This window comes from Salmo trutta, chromosome 12, assembly GCF_901001165.1.
Source record: "Salmo trutta chromosome 12, fSalTru1.1, whole genome shotgun sequence".
Taxonomy (NCBI): Eukaryota; Metazoa; Chordata; class Actinopteri; order Salmoniformes; family Salmonidae; genus Salmo; species Salmo trutta.
Genome location: NC_042968.1, coordinates 68,008,231 through 68,031,372, shown reverse-complemented (window position 1 = coordinate 68,031,372; position 23,142 = coordinate 68,008,231). Strand labels below are relative to the sequence as shown.

The following is a 23,142-nucleotide window of genomic DNA, read 5'->3' as shown; positions in this document are numbered from 1 at the left end:
TACAAATTCAACATATTTTATACACGGTTTGTCTATGTTGAATATTGGTTACAAATATGACATACGTAATCTGGTGGTTGAGATTTCACCCTCAAAACAACAGTTTTGCATGTAGATTCCATGTCACAATAAGTTGACAAAAGAAGTTGAAACAATGTTGACTCAACCAGTTTGTGCTCAGTGGTGAAGGTGTAAAGATTTAATGTGCAGTCGACACTGTACCTATTCTCCAGGTGCTCCTCAAGGTGCTCCTCAAGGTCTTTCTTGATCTTCTCAAGAGTGAAGGAGGATGAGGAAACAGCCTGATTTAAACATTTAGGGAGTAGGACTAGGTCAGGGTGCTTGAATGAACTCATTACTGTTGAACAAAACAGAGAAATACAAAAAAAGTCAATGGATAAAGCAGAGAGTGCATGACGTGTACAGGCCCAATAGATTGTGGGTTGTGTCGTTTTTTTAAATAAAGGGTGACTACATTGTCCACCCAAGCTCTCCATGCTTTGGGCCTCTCTCTCGTCCTTCTTCTCCTCCTTTTGGGGGGGACAGTAACTTCTGGGAGGCTGACCTCATCGCATGAATGGAGCTCCTCTTCCTCTTGGAGGATGCTCCTTAGAGCTGAGAGAGAGTGGGAGAGAGAGAAACAGAGAGCATTAGTGAAATTACGAAGGGAATGGGGAAATATGGTCATATTGAGTGTGTTTAAGTGAAAGTCACTTACGATGGATCTTTTTGAATACAGTGCCGCCCATGAACTTCAAAAATCTGTCTGCATAGAAACCGGGCCTGTGAACTGATACTGTATCCTGAAACACAGGTGTCAGGCCACAATGAGAGCAAAATGGAATATAATCACACACTGTAGCCTACCCCATGGTGTACGAGGGCTTTCCAGGAGTGCTCCACCTTCTTGATGAACCTTAAAGAAGCACAGGCATTACAAAGATAAATTATGTGTAACATTGATACGTTTTTCTTGATGGAAATGACAGTGGTTCCACAAAAAGCTCTCACCTGTAGGACTGGAGGATGTCAATGATCCCTAAGATCAGCAGCTTCTCATCTTTGTGTTTAGCTGGAATTCCACCCATTCTAATGGACAAAAAAGGAATTTACATCTCACACAGCTGCTATGCAGTGTTTGACTGAATTATGGTGTGAATAATACAATGTACTAATGTTTACAATGACTCATTGTGTATTCAGTGATATGTCATTGGTGAAAGGGCCTTATGAAGGTGAATGTTCTCTCACGTGTCATCGGCCACTGGATCTGCAACCTTGCCGTCCCCTTGGATGGACTCCAGGGCGGTGGAGTAGAGGACCCTCTGGCCATTGAGGCGCTTACTGTCCGCCCTGGACCCCCCTGTTCAGACACTTCTTGTCCAGCACATGCACCCCCTGCAGGAGATTGTAGTCCATGATCTTAACTCTCTAGGACCTGACCGAGACATGACCACATTTTGTTCCCACTTAAATTCTCAACAATCCTCTTAACTGACCACTCCACGTGACCGTCAACAACCACCCATGCTGAAAGTCCTGTCAAACTGGCCACCAAAGGTGGATTAGCAAACCAAATGCACTTAAACCTCTAGCCTTCTGACCAATGTTGCCTAAAAAAAATTGCCACTGAGCACATTTCTGGTCTGCTGAGCGCAAACTTGAACTTTGTGAAAATTCTGAGCAACTTCCGGCACGCGTTTGTGAACACTGAGGCTGTACCCACTATTAAAGTTACAGTTTCAACAGTTGCCAAGTACGTTACTGTGGCTATTTGATCATAATGTAGGCCTATCAGAGTGGCCTACCATCAAAAGTAATGGAGAAAAAAATATTCCCATAACATTTAACATGGAAATACTTGTTCTATCGTTCAGCCTACAGTAGCAGCCAACGTGTGGTGTTCAATTCTTATGTTATCTTTATTTAACCAGGTAGGCAAGTTGAGAACAAGTTCTCATTTACAATTGCAACCTGGCCAAGATAAAGCAAAGCAGTTCGACACATACACATGGAGTAAAACAAACATACAGTAGAAAAATATGTCTATATACAATGTGAGCAAATTAGGTGAGATAAGGGAGGTAAAGGCAAAAAAGGCCATGGTGGCAAAGTAAATACAATATAGCAAGTAAAACACTGGAATGGTAGATTTGTAGTGGAAGAAAGTGCAAAGCAGAAATAGTGGGGTGCAAAGGAGCTAAATAAATACAATAGGGGAGAAGGTAGTTGTTTGGGCTAAATTATAGATGGGCTATGTACAGGTGCAGTGATCTGTGAACTGCTCTGACAGCTGGTGCTTAAAGCTAGTGAGGGAGATAAGTGTTTCCAGTTTCAGAGATTTTTGAGTTCGTTCCAGGCATTGGCAGCAGAGAACTGGAAGGAGAGACAGCCAAAGGAGGAATTGGCTTTGGGGGTGACCAGATGCCTACATTCCATGAGACTTAAGAAAAAAAAACATACAGGCTTGACATTAACCTGTTAATCCACTTGTCCTTCAGACAAGGAAGTACTGAAAAGGTTGTGTGATGCAAGAAACCACTTTACAAAATAAAATTAATTATTCCCATGCCATTATTACAGAGAATCAGACAAATTATGCTACGATCTGCCTATTGGCTACTTGCCCTTTAAGACAAAAAAAAAAAAAAATTTTTTACCCGACTGGCTTTTCAAAGATGGCTAGAAATGCACACATTTATGCTTGTTGGAAGCAACCACTCCCCCATTGTTGACTAGAAATGAGCAATAACTGGGCTAATAACTAACTAACTAGCAAAGAATATGAACAAATGTGCACACCTGGCTACATGCAGCTCTCACTTTGTTCTCAAAACAAGCAAATCTACTCGCAACCGCTCACACTGTAGTCTAAACAAAGTCCAGTTCAAAGTGAATGGTACAGATCCATATATGGATATGGCTATTTGCATATAGGCCTACTGCAGCTCTGATTGGTTATGGCGGGAAGGCCCTAGGTGGGGAAATGGAGACTGTTTGAATCTGAAAGTGGGATAATGAATGGAAAAGTGAAATCAAAGAATAGAACAAAACAAGCAAAAGTTGTAGTTGAAGACCGGCCCAATAATTTATTTCTTATTGGACTGCATTTTTTGGACAAGGAGTTTCATTTGGGAAATCCATTTGTAATATCGAGGACTGGGAAGAAAGCAGTGGGAAAGGTGGATTCAAGCAAGGTGACTAGAAGCAGCCTTGTTTTGGTTAATGTGTCGAAGAACAGAAGCGTGCACTGCATCTGGCAAAATTGCCCACGTCAGAAGTAACCTGTATTGATCGTCGGAGCAGTGCTCCTGCCAAAGGAGTTATAGCTGGAGTCTCGTTGGATATAGAAGACGAGTACGTTAGTCAGAAAATCCCAGGAGCGGTCAGTGCATGTCGCCTGACCCCTATGGTAAATGGAAGTAAGGAGATAAGCCTATTATTGTTGTTTGAGGAGACTACCTGAACATGTGAAGCTTGGATATGTACAGTATGCAGTGAGAGCATTTGTGTCCAAACCATTACAGTGTGGGAATTGTAAAGGAATGGGCACGTGTGAAATGTTTGCAGACGGTTGAAGTATGGTATTGAAGAATCGGTGAATAAAAAAAAGTGGTGGGGATCATACTCCGGACTTTCATGAGTGCCCTGTTAGGGTGAAGGAGGTTGGAGGTGTCAAGGATCAGAGCTGTGTAGCGGTTCTCCTATGTGGAGGCGGTGAGGAGAGTCAATGGCCAAGAGGCAACAGTGTTGAAGATATGGCGGTGGATGCATCGCAACCAGGTGTTAGTGTTAAGTAAATTGAGTGATCTGGATACACTCATTGTAAAGAATATGGATATGGCATTTATAGCCACAGTGATTAATTGCACAGCACAATTGTCATTTTATCTGCAGCCGATACGTTTTGAGTGCAGAAGCACTGCACGGCAGAAGCACTGCAAGGACTAATGCCTCTAGGAAATGTCCCGCCCTCACAGGAGTCTTATGAATCTCTGTAGGGACCTGATTAGAATTAGTGTTTCACAGAAAAGCAGGTTGATTATGTTAATTTGTTTTTTGATAGTTTGTACGATTGTACGTTTGAACGACACGTTGCCAACATTTAAATTAAACTTTACAATCTTTGAATAAGAATATCCTGAAGGCGCTAGAACTGATAGGAGTTGCCCTATTTATTATGCCAGGAATGGTGTTTGTTAAGGGAGGGGCTCACCATGTAATATCCAGGAAGGAGTTTCTGCAGGTACTCAGCCTCTTTATGCTGCACTGTCTTAATGATGAACTCATCGTCGCTGGTCAGGTAGAACCAGGAACTGCTTGCCCCAGGGTTGGACAGCTCGATCAGAGGCTCATTACAGATGGAGTACTGGAATTCATACAGGAAGAGCCAATAGCATGCATTCATAAAGACAGGACCACGGCTGTTCAAAGGAGCGGACCAAAATGTGGCGTGTTTGTAGTTCCACATAATTAACCGTGAAACTGAATACAAGGACAACACCCTACTCAAAAGATAATAACCCACAAACAGGAAGAGGAAAAACCCCTACTTAAATATGATCTCTAATCAGAGGCAATGAGGATCAGCTGCCTCCAATTCGAGCTCAATCCCAACATAGAAATAGAAAACCCAAAACACCCCCTGTCACGTCCTGCCCTACTCTACTATAGAAAATGACATCTTACTAGGGTCAGGACGTGACAGACAGCAACAAGGAAGTTTTCAAATAAGAAAGAAACCCAATGGGCAAAAACTGGTTGAATCAACATTGTTTCGAAGTAATTTCAACCCAAAAATGTAAATGTGATGACGTTGAATTAACGTAGAAAACTGATTGGATTTGAAAAAAGGCATCAACATAAGGGAATTGTTTTTTTTTCACCCAACTTTTGAACTAAATGCAATGACATGGTGAAATGTTTTGTTGATTTCACATTAGTTGACAACTCAAATGTAAATCCAAACTAAACATTGAAATGACATCTGTGCCCAGTGGGAACACTGTGCTCTTACTTATCGATCAGACAACTCTAATGGGGTGTATTACTACATGATTGTATGCTGTATTATCAGAGAAGCACATGGTGTGTAGGAGTGTTTTCTGTAAAGGGCTTTCCACACGAACCAGGTAGTCATCTGCTTTGATGCGAAAGAGCTCCCTAAACTAGCGGAAGGCGAGAGGGGCGTAGGTTTTGAGGCGGAAGTCTGGGAAGTGGTGCACTGGGGTCATGTTGCTCCCCTCACTGACAACACAAGCGTTATTTACATTTACATTTACATTTTAGTCATTTCACACAAACAGATCAGTGTTATCAGTGTACAACAGCAGCCCTATACATCCAGCAAAAAACACTCATTTATTACGGAAAATATGTACATCCCAATAGAACAGGGTACAGTACACAAATGTATCAGTTAGAGCAGCAGTTGCCAAACGTTTCTACTCGGGGCCCCCCTTCCATCATTGGGGAACAAAAAAATGGGTTAAAAAACCTAGATAAAAAAAAAACTTTAGCTGACATGGACTAGTAAGTTGGTTCAGGTCATGTCTAAAACATTATAAGGGATACCTAGTCAGTTGCACAACGGAGTGCATTCAACCTAAATGTGTATTCTGCATTTAACCCAACCTCTCTGAATCAGAGCGATGCGGCAGGCTGCCTTTATCGAAGTCCACGGCACAGTGTAACTGCTTTGCTCAAGGGCAGAATGGCAGATTTTTCCACCTTCCCGGCTCGGGCATTCAAACCAGCGACCTTTCGGTTACTGGCCCATCGCTCTTAACCGCTAGCCTACCTAATTAGCTCTCTGAGGGAGCAATGACAAGAGGAAAACTGCTAATGCACTACCTCATTTTGAAGTATTCTACTATTACAGCTTTCAAGAGTAAGTTGGCCCCAGAGTTTGGGAACCACTGAGTTAGAGCAAACAGAGAATATTGTGACTGAGTGATGGACCACTACAAGGAAACTATTGAAGTATACAAGAAGCATCAGCTGTGCGGTAAGCAGTGCCTAACAGATGCCACAACAGATGTGCATCTTTCAGTGAAGCTTCAAAGGTCCCGTATGTCTGGGTCAAGTGTCTTCACTGACATTTTCAACCTCTCCCTGTCCAAGTCTGTAATACCTACGTGCTTCTACATCTGCATTGCTTGCTGTTTGGAGTTTTAGGCTGGGTTTCTGGGAACTAAAATAATGTCAATTAGCCTATCAGAAGCTTCTAAAGCCATGACATCATTTTCTGGAATTTTCCAAACTGTTTAAAGGCACAGTCAACTTAGTGTATGTAAACTTCTGACCCACTGGAATTCTGATACAGTGAATTATAAGTGAAATAATCTGTCTGTAAACAATTGTTGAAAAAATTACTTATGTAAAACAGATTCCAATTTTCCTGCATTAAAAATCACCAGCCACTAGGAGTGCTGCCTCTGGATTAGCATTTTTTTGTTTGCTTATGGCCCTATGAAGCTTGTTGAGTGCGGTCTTAGTGCCAGCATCGGTTTGTGGTGGTAAATAAACAGCTACGAAAAATATAGATGAAAACTCTTGGTAAATAGTGTGGTCTACAGCTTATCATGAGGTACTCTAACTCAGGCGAGCAGAACCTTTAGAATGTGCACCAGTCTTTGTTGACAAAGAGAGACATCCCACCCCCACGGATTTTACTGGATTCTGCTGTTCTGCCGATGGATGGAAAACCCAACTAACTATATATTATCCATGTCCTTGTTCAGCCATGACCCCGAAAAGCATAGTGTATTACAGTTCTTAATGTCCCGTTGATAGGATAGTCTCAAACGGAGCTCGTCCAGTTTGTTCTCCAGCGATTGCACATTCACCAATAGAACAATCAATCAATCAAATGTATTTATAAAGCCCTTCTTACATCAGCTCATGTCACAAGTGCTGTACAGAAACCCAACCTAAAACCCCAAACAGCAAGCAATGCAGGTATAGAAGCACGGTGGCTCGGAAAAACTCCCTAGAAAGGCCAGAAAACAGGAAGAAACCTAGAGAGGAACCAGGCTGAGGGGTGGCCAGTCCTCTTCTGGCTGTGCCGGGTGGAGATTATAACAGAACATGGCCAAGATGTTCAAATGTTCATAGATGACCAGCAAATCAAATCAAATTTATTTATATAGCCCTTCTTACATCAGCTGATATCTCAAAGTGCTGTACAGAAACCCAGCCTAAAACCCCAAACAGCAAGCAATGCAGGTGTAGAAGCACGGTGGCTAGGAAAAACTCCCTAGAAAGGCCAAAACCTAGGAAGAAACCTAGAGAGGAACCAGGCTGTGAGGGGTGGCCAGCATGGTCAAATAATAATAATCATAGTAGTTATCGAGGGTGCAACAAGTCAGTAACACAAGAGTAAGTGTCAGTTGGCTTTTTCATAGCCGATCTTTGAGAGTATCTCTACCACTCCTGCTGTCTCTAGAGAGTTGAAAACAGCAGGTCTGGGACAGGTAGCACGTCCGGTGAATAGGTCAGGGTTCCAGCAGGTCTGGGACAGGTAGCACGTCCGGTGAACAGGTCAGGGTTCCATAGCTGCAGGCAGAACAGTTGGAACTGGAGCAGCAGCATGGCCAGGTGAACTGGGGACAGCAAGGAGTCATCAAGCCAGGTAGTCCTGAGGCATGGTCCTAAGGCTCAGGTCCTCCGAGAGAGAGAAAGAAAGAAAGAGAGAAAGAATTAGAGAGAGCATATTTAAATTCACACAGGACACCGAAAAAGACAAGAGAAATACTCCAGATGTGACAGACTGACCCTAGCCCCCCGACACATAAACTACTGCAGCATAAATACTGGAGGCTGAGACAGGAGGGGTCAGGAGACACTGTGGCCCCATCCGATGAAACCCCCGGACAGGGCCAAACAGGTAGGATATAACCCCACCCACTTTGCCAAAGCACAGCCTCCACACCACTGGAGGGATATCTCCAACCACCAACATACCATCCCGGGACAAGGCCGAGTATAGCCCACAAAGATCTCCGCCACGGCACAGCCCAAGGGGGGGCGCCAACCCAGACAGGAAGACCACAACAGTGACTCAACCCAGCAGGGTCAAATAATAATAATCACAGTGGTTGTCAAGGGTGCAACAGGTCAGCACCTCAGGAGTAAATGTCAGTTGGCTTTTCATAGCCAATCATTCAGAGTATCTCAGAACAGAGGGTAGGAGCGGTTTATTCACTCGTCGCTGTAGTCTCATCAATGTACCCGCACTGCAACCTCTATAGCTATGTTTTTTCCTCTTCCGGGGATTAGGGCCTGGTTCGAGATGAGCAGTATGTCCTGTGGCGTAGACTCATTGAAGTAGATGTCTTCGTCCAGATCGAGGTGTGTGATTGCTGTTCTGATGTCCAGAAGCTTTTTTCAGTCATAAGAAACGATGGAGGAAACATTATGTTCAAAAAAAGTTACAGCGCCATCTGTGGGAGAGATAGCTTACCTTTTCATGGTTGTTTGATCAATAGGACTGTAAAGTCTGCAAATGTAAGAAGACTCCCGTGGTATTTACATATTTGCAGACATCCATTCAGGTGTATTTTGTGGCTTTTACCGAATGCGTTCTAATGATCTAAAGTCGTGCTGTTGTTACTGCCTGTAAGCACACAGTCCAGTTCAAAGTGAGTGATGGCAGGCCCGTGTGGCAAATGTTCTATTTGCATATAGGCCTACTGTAGCTCCGATTGGCTATGTAGGACCAGTCTGTGTAGAGTCCGGTCCTGGACAAGACAGATTTTTTTATTAGGTTTTATTTACTGCAGTGTTTATTAACTGTCCGAACACACCGCCACTTTCCCACTCTATATTGCTATTCAAGTTTCACATATGCCTTACTCTACGTCATTCCCAAACATTCCATGAATGTATGAAAACGTGGAAATGAGCAGGTGTTAAATGAGGTGAGAAGGAGACTGGAGTAGCACTTTTGTAGTGAAAGGGACTTCTGTGTCAATGGGAAAATCTGTCCAATGAGGTTCAGATAAGCTTCTTTAACAGTGTTTGTGCTGTATTCACGTCACTAACTAGTGATGTGTATAAGCCTGCTGAGTGATGCCAGTGCTGTGTCCTGTACCTGGGTAGAAAGACACTCTCCACCATGTAGAAATCCTGCATGAGCACATCTCTGTCAGGCTTGGATGTCAGGTTCCCCACAGCAAACCTAATGCCCAGCTGGATGGCTCCTTTCAGTGCAGCAGCTGTTGGCTGGGACCACACAAACATAATATTCTCAATCAATACAACACTGATTATAATGTGTACGATTTCAGATCAAACCATACCATTTTTGTACATCTGAAAGGTACATCTGATGCATGTCAGTCAGCACGTTCATGGATACCAGGACCACCTGTAGCTTTGTAACTGATTTTGGCATTTCCGTTCTGAACCGATGGAAGGCAGAGAATCTACAGGGCAGTCGGTGTGCCTCTCGTGTGGCTAAACACAGTGGCTGATCTAGCTAATCACGTTATCCGCCGCCCCGGCATCAGCAGACACAAACAGACAGACTGAGCACCATTATGTAACGCTCAACAACAACACCATCTCCAGTCCAGGGAGGGCAAAGCATTGCCCAATATTAAGAGGAATGGCAGTAATCCTTCTTGAAGCTCAGTTCACCAATGGGACCTTGTTCACACTCAGAAGGACATTATACAGGATTTGTAGATGTGTGCCATAAATTAGAAATCAATTACCAGGGCCCAAATACTCCATACCTTTTTGTAATCTTTTGACCCACTGGTTCCTCCACCTCCATTCTCAGTGGTTGTTGATGTCTGCATTTGAACTCTGCCTTGTAAGCCTCAGGGCCAGCTGTTTTATGCAGCGGTTTCTTTTACATTGATGTTGGCATAGGCGGTGCGTTCAATAGCCTAGGGAAAGATAAGATTCCCATAAAGTTAATTGAATTAAATTACCCAAATTAGCTATAATTACTTATGCCTATACAGAAATAAATACTATCATTCAAAATACTAAACCAAAGAGCATGATTTGGCCACAGAGGATCATTAATTTATTTTAAAGAATGAGCTGTGAATTGTTTTAAGTGCACAGATTGGGTAGCGCGCAGCAAATAGCCTACCAAATCAAAGTTTATTTGTCACGTGCACCGAATACAACAGGTAGACCTGTTGTATTCGGAGGTCGGGGGGGGGGGGGGGGGGTAGCCATTTGATTAGCTGTTCAGGAGTCTTATGGCTTGGGGGTAAAAGCGGTTGCAGAGTGGGTAGCATGCGGTAGCAGAGTGGCTGGAGTCTTTGACAATTTTTAGGGCCTTCCTCTGACACCGCCTGGTATAGACGTCCTGGATGTCAGGCAGCTTAGCCCCAGTGATGTACTGGGCCGTACGCGCTACCCTCTGTAGTGCATTGCGGTCGGAAGCTGAGCAGTTGCTGTACCAGGCAGTGAAGCAACCAGTTAGGATGCTCTCGATGGTGCAACTGTAGAACCTTTTGAGGATCTGAGGACCCATGACAAATCTTAGTTTCCTGAGGGGGAATAGGCTTTGTCGTGCCCTCTTCACGACTGTCTTGGTGTGTTTGGACCATTCTAGTCTGTTGGTAATGTGGACACCAAGGAACTTGAAACTCTCAACCTGCTCCACTACAGCCCCGTTGATGAGAATGGGGACATGCTCGGTCCTCCTTTTCCTGTAGTCCACAATCATCTCCTTTGTCTTGATTACATTGAGGGATAGGTTGTTATTCTGGCACCACCCGGCCAGATCTCTGACCTCCTCCCTATAGGCTGTCTCGTTGTTGTCGGTGATCAGGCCTACCACTGTTGTGTTGTCTGCAAACTTAATGATGGTGTTGGAGTTGTGCCTGGCAATGCAGTTGTGGGTGAACAGGGAGTACAGGAGGGGACTGAGTACACACCCCTGAGGGGCTCCAGTGTTGAGGATCAGCAAGGCAGATGTGTTGTTACATACCCTTACCACCTGAGGGGTGGCCCGTCAGGAAGTCCAGGATTCAGTTGCAGAGGGAGGTGTTTAGTCCCAGGGTCCTTAGCTTAGTGATGAGCTTTGAGGGCACTATGGTGTTGAATGCTGAGCTGTAGTCAATGAATAGCATTCTCACATAGGTGTTCCTTTTGTCCAGGTGGGAAAGGGCAGTGTGGAGTGCAATAGAGATTGCATCATCTGTGGATCTGTTGGTGCAGTATGCAAATTGGAGTGGGTCTAGGGTTTCTGGGATAACGGTGTTAATGTGAGCCCTGTCCAGCCTTTCAAAGCATTTCATGGTGACAGACGTAGGTGCTAAGGGTTGGTAGTCATTTAGGCAGGTTACCTTAGTGTTCTTGGGCACAGGGACTATAGTGGTCTGCTTGAAACATGTTGGTTTTACAGACTCAATCAGGGACATGTTGTAAATGTCAGTGAAGACACCTGCCAGTTGGTCAGCACATGCCCGGAGCACCAGTCCTGGTAATCCGTCTGGACCAGCGGCCTTGTGAATGTTGACCTGTTTCAAGGTCTTACTTACGTCGGCTACAGAGAGTGTAATCACACAATCGTCCAGAACAGCTGATGCTCTCATGCATGCCTCAGTGTTGCTTGCCTTGAAGCGAGCATAGAAGTGATCTAGGTCGTCTGGTAGGCTCGTGTCACTGGGCAGCTCGCGGCTGTGCTTCCCTTTGCAGTCTGTAATAGTTTGCAGGCCCTGCCACATCCGACGAGCGTCGGAGCCGGTATAGTACAATTCAATCTTAGTCCTGTATTGGCGCTTTGCCTGTTTGATGGTTCGTCTGAGGGTGTAGCGGGATTTATTATAAGCGTCCGGGTTAGAGTCCCGTTCCTTGAAGGCGGCAACTCTACCCTTTAGCTCAGTGCGGATGTTGCCTGTAATCCATGGTTTCTGGTTGGGGTATGTACGTACAGTCACTGTGGGGACGACGTCATCGATGCACTTATTGATGAAGCTAGTGACTGATGTGGTATACTCCTCAGTGCCATTGGAGGAATCCCGGAACATATTCCAGTCTGTGCTAGCAAAACAGTCCTGTAGCTTAGCATCTGCATCATCTGACCACTTCTTTATTGATCACTGGTGCTTCCTGCTTTAGTTTTTGCTTGTAAGCAGGAATCAGGAGGATGGAATTATGGTCAGATTTGCCAAATGGGGGGCGAGGGAGAGCTTTGTATGCATCTCTGTGTGTGGAGTAAAGGTGATCTAGAGTTGTTTTCCCTCTAGTTGTACATTTAACATGCTGCTAGAAATTAGGTAAAACTGATTTCAGTTTTCCTGCATTAAGGTCCCCGGCCACTAGGAGTGCTACCTCTGGATGGGCGTTTTCCTGTTTGCTTATTTCCTTATACAGCGGTCTTAGTGCCAGCGGTCTTAGTGCCAGCGGTCTTAGTGCCAGCGGTCTTAGTGCCAGCGGTCTTAGTGCCAGCGGTCTTAGTGCCAGCGGTCTTAGTGCCAGCATCCTTCTGTGGTGGTAAATAAACAGCCACGAATAATATAGATGAAAACTCTCTTGGCAAATAGTGTGGTCTACAGCTTATCATGAGATAAGGGGAGCAAAATCTAGAGACTTCCTTATATTTTGCGCACCAGCTGTTGTTTACAAAATGTACACAGACCGCCCCCCCCTCGTCTTACCGGAGCGTGCTGTTCTATCTAGCCGGTGCAGCGTATATCCCGTCAGCTGAATGTATTCCATGTCGTCATTCAGCCACGATTTGGTGAAACAAAATATTACAGTTTTTGGTAGGATATTCATGATTGTACCTTGTCTAATTTATTGTCCAATGATTGTATGTTGGCAAGTAATATTGATGGTAAAGGCAGATTTCCCACTCATTGTCGGCGGATCCTTACAAGGTACCCCGCCCTGTGTCCTCTATACCTGCGTCTCTTTCTCCTGCCAATGACGGGGATATTGGCCTTGTCGGGTGTCTGAAGTACATCCTGTGCATCTTGCTTATTGGAGAAAGAATCTTTGTCTAATCCGAGGTGAGTGATCGCTGTCCTGATATCCAGAAGCTCTTTTGTGCCGTAAAATACGGTGGCAGAAACACATAATAGGACCATTGGTTAGGCGCCCGTAAAACGGCTGCCATTTCTTCCAGCGCCATCATAGCTGATTGTTGAATTGCTGCAGTCTGTGAAAAGCAGTTAAATAGGCCTAGGCCTTTCGCAATATTTCAAAAATACAAATTGTAGGAAAAACATAGTTTAGAAAGCAAATGACTATTGCTGAAAAGAGAAGACAAGAATATACTCATCTGTCTCTAGTTATCAAAATTCTTAACTCCCAATTGAGCGAACAGTAGCATATCTTATTGTGCATATTCACTGTCTTTATCATTGGATCAGTTCCACTGGAAACATTTTTGGGGATAACAATATCCTTTTCCAGGCTAGATGTGCATCATATTGTAGAATTTGTGTTTCCCCTTTTCGTAGGTCTAGATTAGATGGTTTCATTCAAGACAAGGTCATTTTTACTGATCTGTTTGTCAGTGTCAGCAGAATATGCTACTAATGTGTCATATTAAAAAATACGTTGCTTATGTCTCCAGTCATTTAAGGTGTAGTAGAATTGCTTTACATGTGTTTATAAAAGGCTACATTTTTTCCAGTGCAAAGAAAGGAGAAGAAATGTCTCTGATTAGGCCTACTGTCACTACACGCACAGGTTTGCAGTGATTGAGTCATATTATTAGCTTAAATTATCACGTTGCACTGTATGCGCAGTTCCACAAGTAAATTAGTACATTTATGATGAGGTTGAGTAGTGGTTGACATTGTATATGCAGTTCACCTGTAAACCTAACATTGCGGTGATAATTAATGGCTGGAGTCATTTTTGCTTTTTTTGCTGTTCTCCACTGAGCATTTTTGAGTTTTTAAATTGTGTAGAAATGCCCCACTTTGCCATACCGTTGGTTTATCTGAACTGAACTGATGCCACTAAGGGAAACCTTTAATGTCAATCACTGGATTACATAATATTACGTACAGCACAACGTGAGTAAAAACATAGAACTTCTGAGCAGTCACTGCTATTCTACTTAGAGTAATTTAAGAGTGTTAAGAGATTGCCAGTCGTGAAAGGCTCTCCCCATCAAAAACAATGATGCAAAGAAAAGTTGTGCTTGGTCAGACATTAGATTGAATACCATTCACTTAACCTTATCATCAAGAAGGGTTGATGTGTGATGCTATCATACTGGGGAACTGTGAAATCTGAGCTGAAGATTTGTTGACCAGCCATAGTCAAATATGGTCCACACCCACCCACCCACCCCCATACACATACTGTTTCATAAGATAGGGGATGCAATAAAAAGGAGAGGAGAGAGGTTGATGTTTACATTTAGTGTGGAGAGGGTGAAAGGAAAGAAAAAAATACGCAAATAAGGCCAGAGATCACCTAAACAAACAATGAATTATGGGATAGGTGGTAGAAGAGCAGATTCACCTGGAATAACCAAATGTGAAAAAAGAAATCCCTGAATGCAATCCTATTACGGTCTGTCCATAGGGACTATTCTAGTAGAAGTTCGTATAAATATCTGGTTTATATCTGATGCCTGAATACAGTCAGAGAGCCAAAATATTGTAAGCATAACATCCTGTTCCTCCACCTTGACTTTGGTGATGTCATTTACAAAATAGCCTCCAACATTCTACTCAGCAAATTGGATGCAGTCTATCACAGTGCCATCCGTTTTATCACCAAAGCCCCATATACTACCCACCACTGCGACCTGTATGCTTTCGTTGGCTGGCCCTCGCTTCATATCCGTCGCCAAACCCACTGGCTCAAGGTCATCTATAAGTCGTTGCCAGGTAAAGCCCCACCTTATCTCAGCTCACTGGTCACCATAGAAGCACCCACCCACAGTACGCGCTCCAGCAGGTATAGTTCACTGGTCACCCCCAAAGCCAATTCCTCCTTCAGCCGCCTTTCCTTCCAGTTCTCTGCTGCCAATGACTGGAATGAACTGTAAAAATCACTGAAGCTGGAAACTCATATCTCCCTCACTATCTTTAAGCACCAGCTGTCAGAGCAGCTCACAGATCACTGCACCTGTACATAGCCAATCTGTAAATAGCCTATCCAACTACCTCATCACCATATTGTTATTTGTTATTTATTTTGCTCCTTTGCACCCCAGTACCGCTACTTGCACGCTCATCTTCTGCACATCTATCACCCCAGTGTTTAATTTGCCATACCGTAGTAATTTTGCCACTATGGCCTATTTATTGCCTCACCCCCCTTATCCTACCTCATTTGCACACGCTGTATATAGACTTTCTCTATTGTATTATTGACTGTATTTTTGTTTATTCCATGTGTAACTCTGTGTTGTTGTTTGTGTCGTACTGCTTTGCTTTATCTTGGCCAGGTCGCAGTTGTAAATTACAACTTGTTCTCAACTAGCCTACCTGGTTGAATAAAGGTAAAATAAATAAAAAACTTATCCAATCAGCCAAAGTTGTCAGGAATATTTTTTTCCAGCCAGTCTGATCCAGTCCATTACCTTGAGTCTGTTTATTTGGTTGTGGTTGCATTTATTTAAAAAAGGTTTGCCTTTATTTAAAGATGCACTATGCAGAAATGTACTGGTTGCTAAAATTCTATTAGTTTGCCTAATTTCAGTTTATGTGGCAAAACAAGCAATATAGTGTAGAGAATCATTGTACCATCTAAATCAGTGTAAAATATATTTTCCATAGCCCAAAATATTGTATTTTCAGCTATTTGAAGCTGGTGTACAAAAGCAAAAGTAAAAGACGCAAAAACAAAACTTAAGCACAGGTAGCATAGAAATAGTGCACATAGAAAGGATCTTAGGCTTCTTAGACTTGCTTTCAATGCGAATGACACATCTATAACACAAATGTCTATGTCAATTTGGTGGTGTTTCCCAAAAAGTTACATATTGCAGTTTTAAGCATTGCGTCATGCTGAGACCAAGGTCTCTTTTGTAGATGAGCCCTGCATGAACACATCAATAAACAACCATTACACTATGGATATCTATACACATCAATTACACAATGCATGAAAACAAAACAACAAAAGCAAAACACAATTGTATGAAACAAACACATTCTTCAGTAAAAGGTCCCTCTAACATCTGCCTGAATTGCCCTAGAGGCACCAGCTGACAAGGGATTGCAATACAAGGCTTCCAAATATCAACCTTAAACATTAACACAGAGCCACAACACTTTGGAGATTACCCAACAAGGATGTCTACCTTTTAAAATCACAATCAGATCATCTCATAGTATCTGGATGAAGAAATTAAGCTTGAATATTGTATGAATAATGCTGTTTCTTTCTTTCTTTCTCAGATTTCCACTATAACTATGTTGTTTTCTTGTTGTTTTGAATGGAGTGTTTATATTGATGCAGCTGTGGTTGTTGCCCAGACAAGGGCCAGAGCCATCATCAGAATCGGCCCTCAGCGCTGGTGGGAGGCCTCTCCCCTCTGATACGAGACGCCTGGAACACACACAAACACAGAGAAGGAACAGCAATGTTCCATTCCTTTACACTCCTAAAACATATGGTGCTTCACAGAGAAAAACACACTACATCAGTAGCACACAGAGCAGGGAAAAAACATGGATATCACCTGTCATGACGTTGGCCTCTTTGGGTACAGGAAGGACAGTTGACCCCCTCCCCTTTGTACCATCACCCAACCTACCTTCCCCCCAACCCAGGGTTGTAAAAATTCCAAGAGGAGAATCTACTACAACATGTTTCATAGAGAGACAAAGGAAATTCTTCCAACTCATAGAATTGGAGAACCTAGCGACATGTGTGTTCTGGAGAAGATATGGAAGATTGATGAAGACTCCAGCTACGAACTGATCCGCTTGGTACAATTTTGTGATACTCAGAAGAGACAATATAGCCATGTTACCCTAAAACGGTCTACATGATAGCCTCAGCAATGAGACTGAATCCACATGGTTGTATACAATGTATTATTAAGGATAAAGCTATTTCTAATACATTGAGATGCTATGTACTGATGTTAATGTGATAGAATTATATTTCTGTAAACAAGTCTAGCTCAGTCATAGGCACGCCCCCAGGGACACATACAGGACCAGGCATCATTTGACAAGCCTGTTCTATGGGTACTATAAAACACCCCCTGATTTACATTTCTACAGACCAGGCCTACACTCCATGGCGAGTTGGCTCATAGGTTTGACCAGCCAAGTACTCTACTGAAAGTGAACCATACCACGTGGTTAACTTTTAGACTATCGATATCGACAGAATAAGAACAAGTCTTTGATATTAATTATTAGTCTGCAGCTAAGTAAATTATATCATCGAACGCGAAGACCAACCACATCCATTCTATGATGTCGCGCTGACAGATCTATTCTAACCGAGAGAGAGAGAGAGAGAACGCTGACAAACTCTCCATCAGAACAAAACTCTCCAACAAGAATCCCGACGACACATGAGCGTAAATATATATTGATTGCAAATGTTCCCGAATGAGTGAGCCTTCAATTGCCAATTGTTAATATTAATGAACTCTGTGTAACTTCTCAGCTTACCGTTTTATGACCCATTGTCTAACAGACCAGCCATGCTTGTTAGCCATTAGGGCACATTCCTCTACCCATCATTTGTGACGATAGTTGCTGTTTGTATGTTTTCTGTTAATGACTTAGTGTAGTAAATAAATGATTTTAAGACAATTGATGTATGGATGATTTTAGTAAAGACTGGGTTCGTGCAGATAACCAAGAATTTACAACTTTCATGATGAGACTGAAACAACATACGGGTTAAGATTGACTGCTATCGATGTAAACTATTACTAAGTATTTTAAGAGTTTATTCAGAGGATAACAGCTCTATAAACGTTCTTCTGTGGTGCCCCGACTTTCTAGTTAATTACATTTACATGATTAGCTTAATCAGGTAATATTAATTACAGAGAAATAATTTTATAAGTTAGCATGTCATATCACTTAATCCGGCATAGCCAAAGACACGACACACCCCAAATAGTTGCTCTCTAAAGACTTAATCAAACGTGTAGCCTATACTTTCCATACCCATTGCTGTCTCTGACTGTAAGACAGGATGTTTTATGTACAGTTTGTGCTGGTCTTTATATGTTCTTTGGTATTTCTTTGGTCATGTACATTAGTTTTATGAGAACAAGGGTTTCTATCTAGTTATGTCTCAATTTGTATTTTGTAGGTGTACAACCTTGGCACCATTGCACTATACCTGTTCCTCCAGGTCAACAATGTGCTGCAGATGCTTATCAATCAATCTGTCCCGGGTCATAACCTCCAAGGCTAGGTCAGCCAGACGTCTGGACTGAGTGTCCACTATCACCTAAAGCACACACGTATTGATAGACAGATGTAAGTTCGGACCAAATACAGAACAGCGGAAATACAGGCATGAAACACCTGGAGGTGATTATCAATTAAAAGCCATAATACTCAAATTTTCTTATTTTAGACTCATTAGCTGAAACAAAAACAGAGATAAGGTGACTAGGGAGGAGAGAGAAGGAGCAGGTTATATAGTTAGAAATGTGTAATAGCTCACCTTCATCAGGTTCATATTAAGCTGTTTTTCCATCCTTAGAACTGGCTTGGTTATGGTCTGCACCCTCTCCAGGACACGGCACATCCTGAGCTCCAAGGCACCTTGCTCGGCCAATAAAGTCTCCAGTCCCAGCTGCACATCCTGGGCTGCATTCTCCAGCCTGTCGCTCTGTGCGGTCATCATCTGGAGGTTCTTCGTCACCTGCCTGTGGGTCCTTCCTACCTGCACACCTTGCTCTCGTAGCCCCTCTACAGCCTGGGTGTCTCCCACCAGCTCCTCTGACACTTGGTCGCCCTGCCTCTCCATCCTCCAGGCACTCTCCTGCACCCCCTGGAGCATTTGGAGCAGCCCCACAGAGAGCACCTGTATCTGGGCCACAGGAACCTGGCCACCCCCCTCTATGGAGGGTTTACCTGGTGATGGGGAGTGCCATGCCAGGCTGAGGCCCACCAGGCAGACGGACAGCTGTAACACCCGGCTCACCCTCATGGCCTGGTATGGAGAGATCCCCTTCAACTCAGTTTAGAATGAGAAAGTATCTTATTGTAGGTAGATGTGGTTGTGGATCCAGTAAGCTGATGAGCCTTTATACCCAGAACCTGTTGGATCTTGATCAGATGGCAATGAGGAAAATCCAGTTCTGATGAGACCTCACAGAATTCTGGGTGTACTGCAGGTCTGTGCTGAGGAGGTGGGGAGCTCAGACTGATGTTCGATAGAGAGATGAGGAGAGGGAGGGGAGCTGGAAAGAGACAGTGGGTGTTCCCAGACTGACACCAGCCTTGCAGCCAAACAGACCCATTGACTCAAATAGTTTAGGATTCACTGGAATAATCAGTTCCATTAATAACCATTGCCACTATTAAAGATAAGTCATACAGTCCCTCCCTTCAGAGGAGTGACAAACTGTTAAATACATTTGCTTTGAATTTACATTAAAAAAATGTGGCTACTTATTCAATTTGAATCTGACATTTAGACTCTAATAATCAAAACCTTAGGTGCAATTTGGGAAACATTTGAGAAATGACAAATTCTTTCTTGGCCTTAGTTTTATTGATGGAAGTGAAGCAAGGGTTATATCTGCTGGCCGTCTGTGGTGGTGCAGGCACATACAGAATGGTGAAGGTGTTACCATTATTCGTGTGTGTGGTGTGGACTTCTGGCAAAGCCTGTGTAATCTAACAAGTATGTCAATGGCTTGGTTTCCATCCAAATCTGCATACAAACAATATGCTCCATTTTCCCACCAGAGTTGTTTGCATTACATTTACTTTTTGCGGATTAAAATAATGTCCATGATGACGTAATGCACAGAAAAATAATTTTGCGGTTAAATTACCATGTACCGAATAAAAAATACAATGAAATTGGTTTCCATCGCATTTTCAAATCTACTGATCGTTTTGTGACAAAACATGTTGAGTTATAGCGAATGTGCCCACTTGCGTCTTTGCACGTGCGCTCTAGCCGACAGCTCGCAGGTACAGTAGATGCAGGTAGGCTACATACATAATGATATTCCTATTATGGACAAGAGAGCGAAAGCATGAAGTGTATTAGGCTACAGATTAAATAAATAAATTTACTTCACAGGGTGGTGAAAGTGCACGTGATCTTGATGCTGCTTTCCAGTAAATATCGAAGGTCTGATTCTAGTGATATGATGATCGATGCTTGACTGCCGTTTGACAAACACACACTTTTATTCACAATAATCGCATCATGTGAGTCTACCCTCACAGGCTAGTTTCTGCGAGCTGTTGGCTAGAACGCACGTTCAAAAACCTGAGTAGGCACATTCACTATTTAACGCCAAAAAATGTTTGCGACATAACTATAGAAACACATTGAAAAATACATTTTGTGTGCATTACGTCTCTACACAAATATTTTTATCCACAACAAGTCCGTTTGGTGAAAATATTCATATTTACTTTATGCGGAATTGTTCACATCCTAGCTACTAACACAAAAATATCCCACCTTGTCTAGCGTATTTTGTTTGGAAAGTTTACAAATTAGCTGTTTCCATCAGGCCTGTAGTAAAAATGTTTATCCAACATACTTTACATATAAAGATTGGATGGAACCTGGTTAATGAGAACTCATCATTTCTTCGAGACCGATGTAGTAAAACAACTCATAATATCAGCACCCATTCAGTCAGCGGATAAAACCGCTTTGCCAGGCCACACTCCTTTTATGACACAGGAATATATTTCCGCCTATTGAGACCTGCGCTTCCTACTTTACTCATAACATTACTGTCCTTTACTTTCTTTGAAAATATCCTCAAACATTCTTTCGCTTATCGGAATGTCCTTGATTTGCTGGTAGGGAAGAATGAGGGAATTTTTTTTAAAGTTGTGTGCTCACTATTAGTAAGGGGAAACCAGGGGAAGTTGTAAAATATTTGGTCTTTTTATCTATTATAGACCTGTTTGAATTAGTGATAATATGTAGTGGCTGTTTATTTGCCCTCAGCATGCATTTTTTTCACCATTCTGAATGTCTACAGCAGGGATCATCGACTAGATTCAGCTGCAGGCTATTTTTTCTTGAGCAGATGGTCGGGGACGGAACACAATAAAACACATATTTTTAGATTTCAAATTGACCACAAGAAGCCTAAACAGATTTAATATTTGACTAAAACATAATCATTTCAAACCTTGATTAAATTGGAGGACATTGCCCAGCGTAGAATAGGGGTGTTCACCCCAGTCATGGCTAAATTCCCAACCTGACCACATTCCATCATGGCCACCTAATCATCCCCTTAATTCCTAATTGGCATATATTACACCTCACCTCTGCACCTGATAGCTGATGTGGGGTGAGCGTTCTGGCACAAAAATGGTCGCCGTGTATCATTGAGGTGGGTGCTACACATTGATGGTGGATGAGGTGAGTTTCCTCCTTACTATGTAAAGCACTTTGAGTACCTCAGTTGGTAGAAAAGTGCTATATAAATCCAACCAATTATTATTTATTATTATTATTTGGATACCATCACATATGGTCTCTCTATTATGTGTGGGAATAGTTCAGAACAGATTTCCAAAATTAAAATCACTTGGAGCTGATTTCCTGGTGGGGTTTTTTTCTGTCTTTTTATGTCTAACAATAAAAAATACAAACCAGTTGGGGAACACAGGTACAAAGAATCCATGTGTTCTTCTGAAATATGAACACAGACATACTGGATATTTTGAACTCTTACTATGGTAGCAATTTGACACAATTACAATCATGGTCTTGAATTGGACTCCATTTTTATGGCCTCGGTCTTGATTCGGTCTCACACCCCTCACCCCCCTCCGGTCTCGGTCTTGACTTGGTCTCGGACCCCTCACCCTCCTCCGGTCTTGGTCTTGATTCTGTCTCGAACCCCTCACCCCCCTCTGGTCTTGGTCTTGATTCTGTCTCGGACCCCTCACCCCCCTCCGGTCTCGGTCTTGATTTGGTCTCGGACCCCTCACCCCCCTCCGGTCTTGGTCTTGACTCGGTCTCGAACCCCTCACCCCCCTCCGGTCTTGGTCTTGATTTGGTCTCGAAACCCTCATCCCCCTCTGGTCTTGGTCTTGATTCGGTCTCGGACACCTCACCCCCCTCCGGTCTTGGTCTATATTCGGTCTCGGACCCCTCACCCCCCTCCGGTCTTGGTCTTGATTTGGTCTCGAAACCCTCATCCCCCTCTGGTCTTGGTCTTGATTCGGTCTCGGACCCCTCACCCCCCTCCGGTCTTGGTCTATATTCGGTCTCGAACCCCTCACCCCCCTCTGGTCTTGGTCTTGATTTGGTCTCGGACCCCTCACCCCCCTCCGGTCTTGGTCTTGATTCGGTCTCAGACCCCTCCCCCCCCTCCGGTCTTGGTCTTGATTCGGTCTCAGACCCCTCACCCCCCTCCGGTCTTGGTCTATATTCGGTCTCGGACCCCTCACCCCCCTCTGGTCTTGGTCTTGATTTGGTCTCAGACCCCTCACCCCCCTCCGGTCTTGGTCTTGATTCGGTCTCAGACCCCTCCCCCCCCTCCGGTCTTGGTCTTGATTCGGTCTCAGACCCCTCACCCCCCTCCGGTCTCGGTCTTGATTCGGTCTCAGACCCCTCCCCCCCCTCCGGTCTTGGTCTTGATTCGGTCTCAGACCCCTCACCCCCCCTCCGGTCTTGGTCTTGATTCGGTCTCAGACCCCTCCCCCCCCCTCCGGTCTTGGTCTTGATTCGGTCTCAGACCCCTCCCCCCCCCTCCGGTCTTGGTCTTGATTCGGTCTCAGACCCCTCCCCCCCCTCCGGTCTTGGTCTTGATTCGGTCTCAGACCCCTCCCCCCCCTCCGGTCTTGGTCTTGATTCGGTCTCAGACCCCTCCCCCCCCTCCGGTCTTGGTCTTGATTCGGTCTCAGACCCCTCACCCCCCTCCGGTCTCGGTCTTGAATCGCATTCGACTTACTCCGGTTTTAATCTTGAATCAGTCTCGTTTTAGGTGGTCTCGAACAAACACTGGTGTTTGTTTACAATTGCTTTGTTTACAAACATTGGAGTAAAACAATC

At 43.7% G+C, this 23,142-nt stretch overlaps 1 protein-coding gene and 1 pseudogene across 1 annotated transcript; both read right to left on the bottom strand.

Annotated features, from left to right (window-relative positions):
* Window positions 1–265: 265 nt before the first annotated feature.
* LOC115202600 (phosphatidylinositol 4-phosphate 5-kinase type-1 beta-like) lies at window positions 266–9,397 on the bottom strand (annotated as a pseudogene).
* Window positions 9,398–16,344: 6,947 nt separating this feature from the next.
* Window positions 16,345–19,080, bottom strand: LOC115202599 (uncharacterized). Its single transcript, XM_029766699.1, has 3 exons — window positions 18,592–19,080; window positions 18,262–18,372; window positions 16,345–16,494 (listed from the first exon to the last, which is right to left on the bottom strand). The coding sequence occupies exons 1-3, from the start codon at window positions 19,078–19,080 to the stop codon at window positions 16,441–16,443; spliced, it is 654 nt and encodes a 217-aa protein (XP_029622559.1). The 3' UTR covers window positions 16,345–16,440.
* Window positions 19,081–23,142: the final 4,062 nt, after the last annotated feature.

What these genes read in the sequence shown, in the direction of transcription:
- LOC115202599 (XM_029766699.1), bottom strand. Translation starts at nt 19,080, where the DNA reads ATGAGGGTGAGCCGGGTGTTACAGCTGTCCGTCTGCCTGGTGGGCCTC. An exon ending in TTAATATGAACCTGATGAAG is followed by an intron (nt 18,373 to 18,591) that starts GTGAGCTATTAC and finishes TGTGTGCTTTAG; the next exon opens with GTGATAGTGGACACTCAGTC. An exon ending in TTGTTGACCTGGAGGAACAG is followed by an intron (nt 16,495 to 18,261) that starts GTATAGTGCAAT and finishes TGTGTGTTCCAG; the next exon opens with GCGTCTCGTATCAGAGGGGA.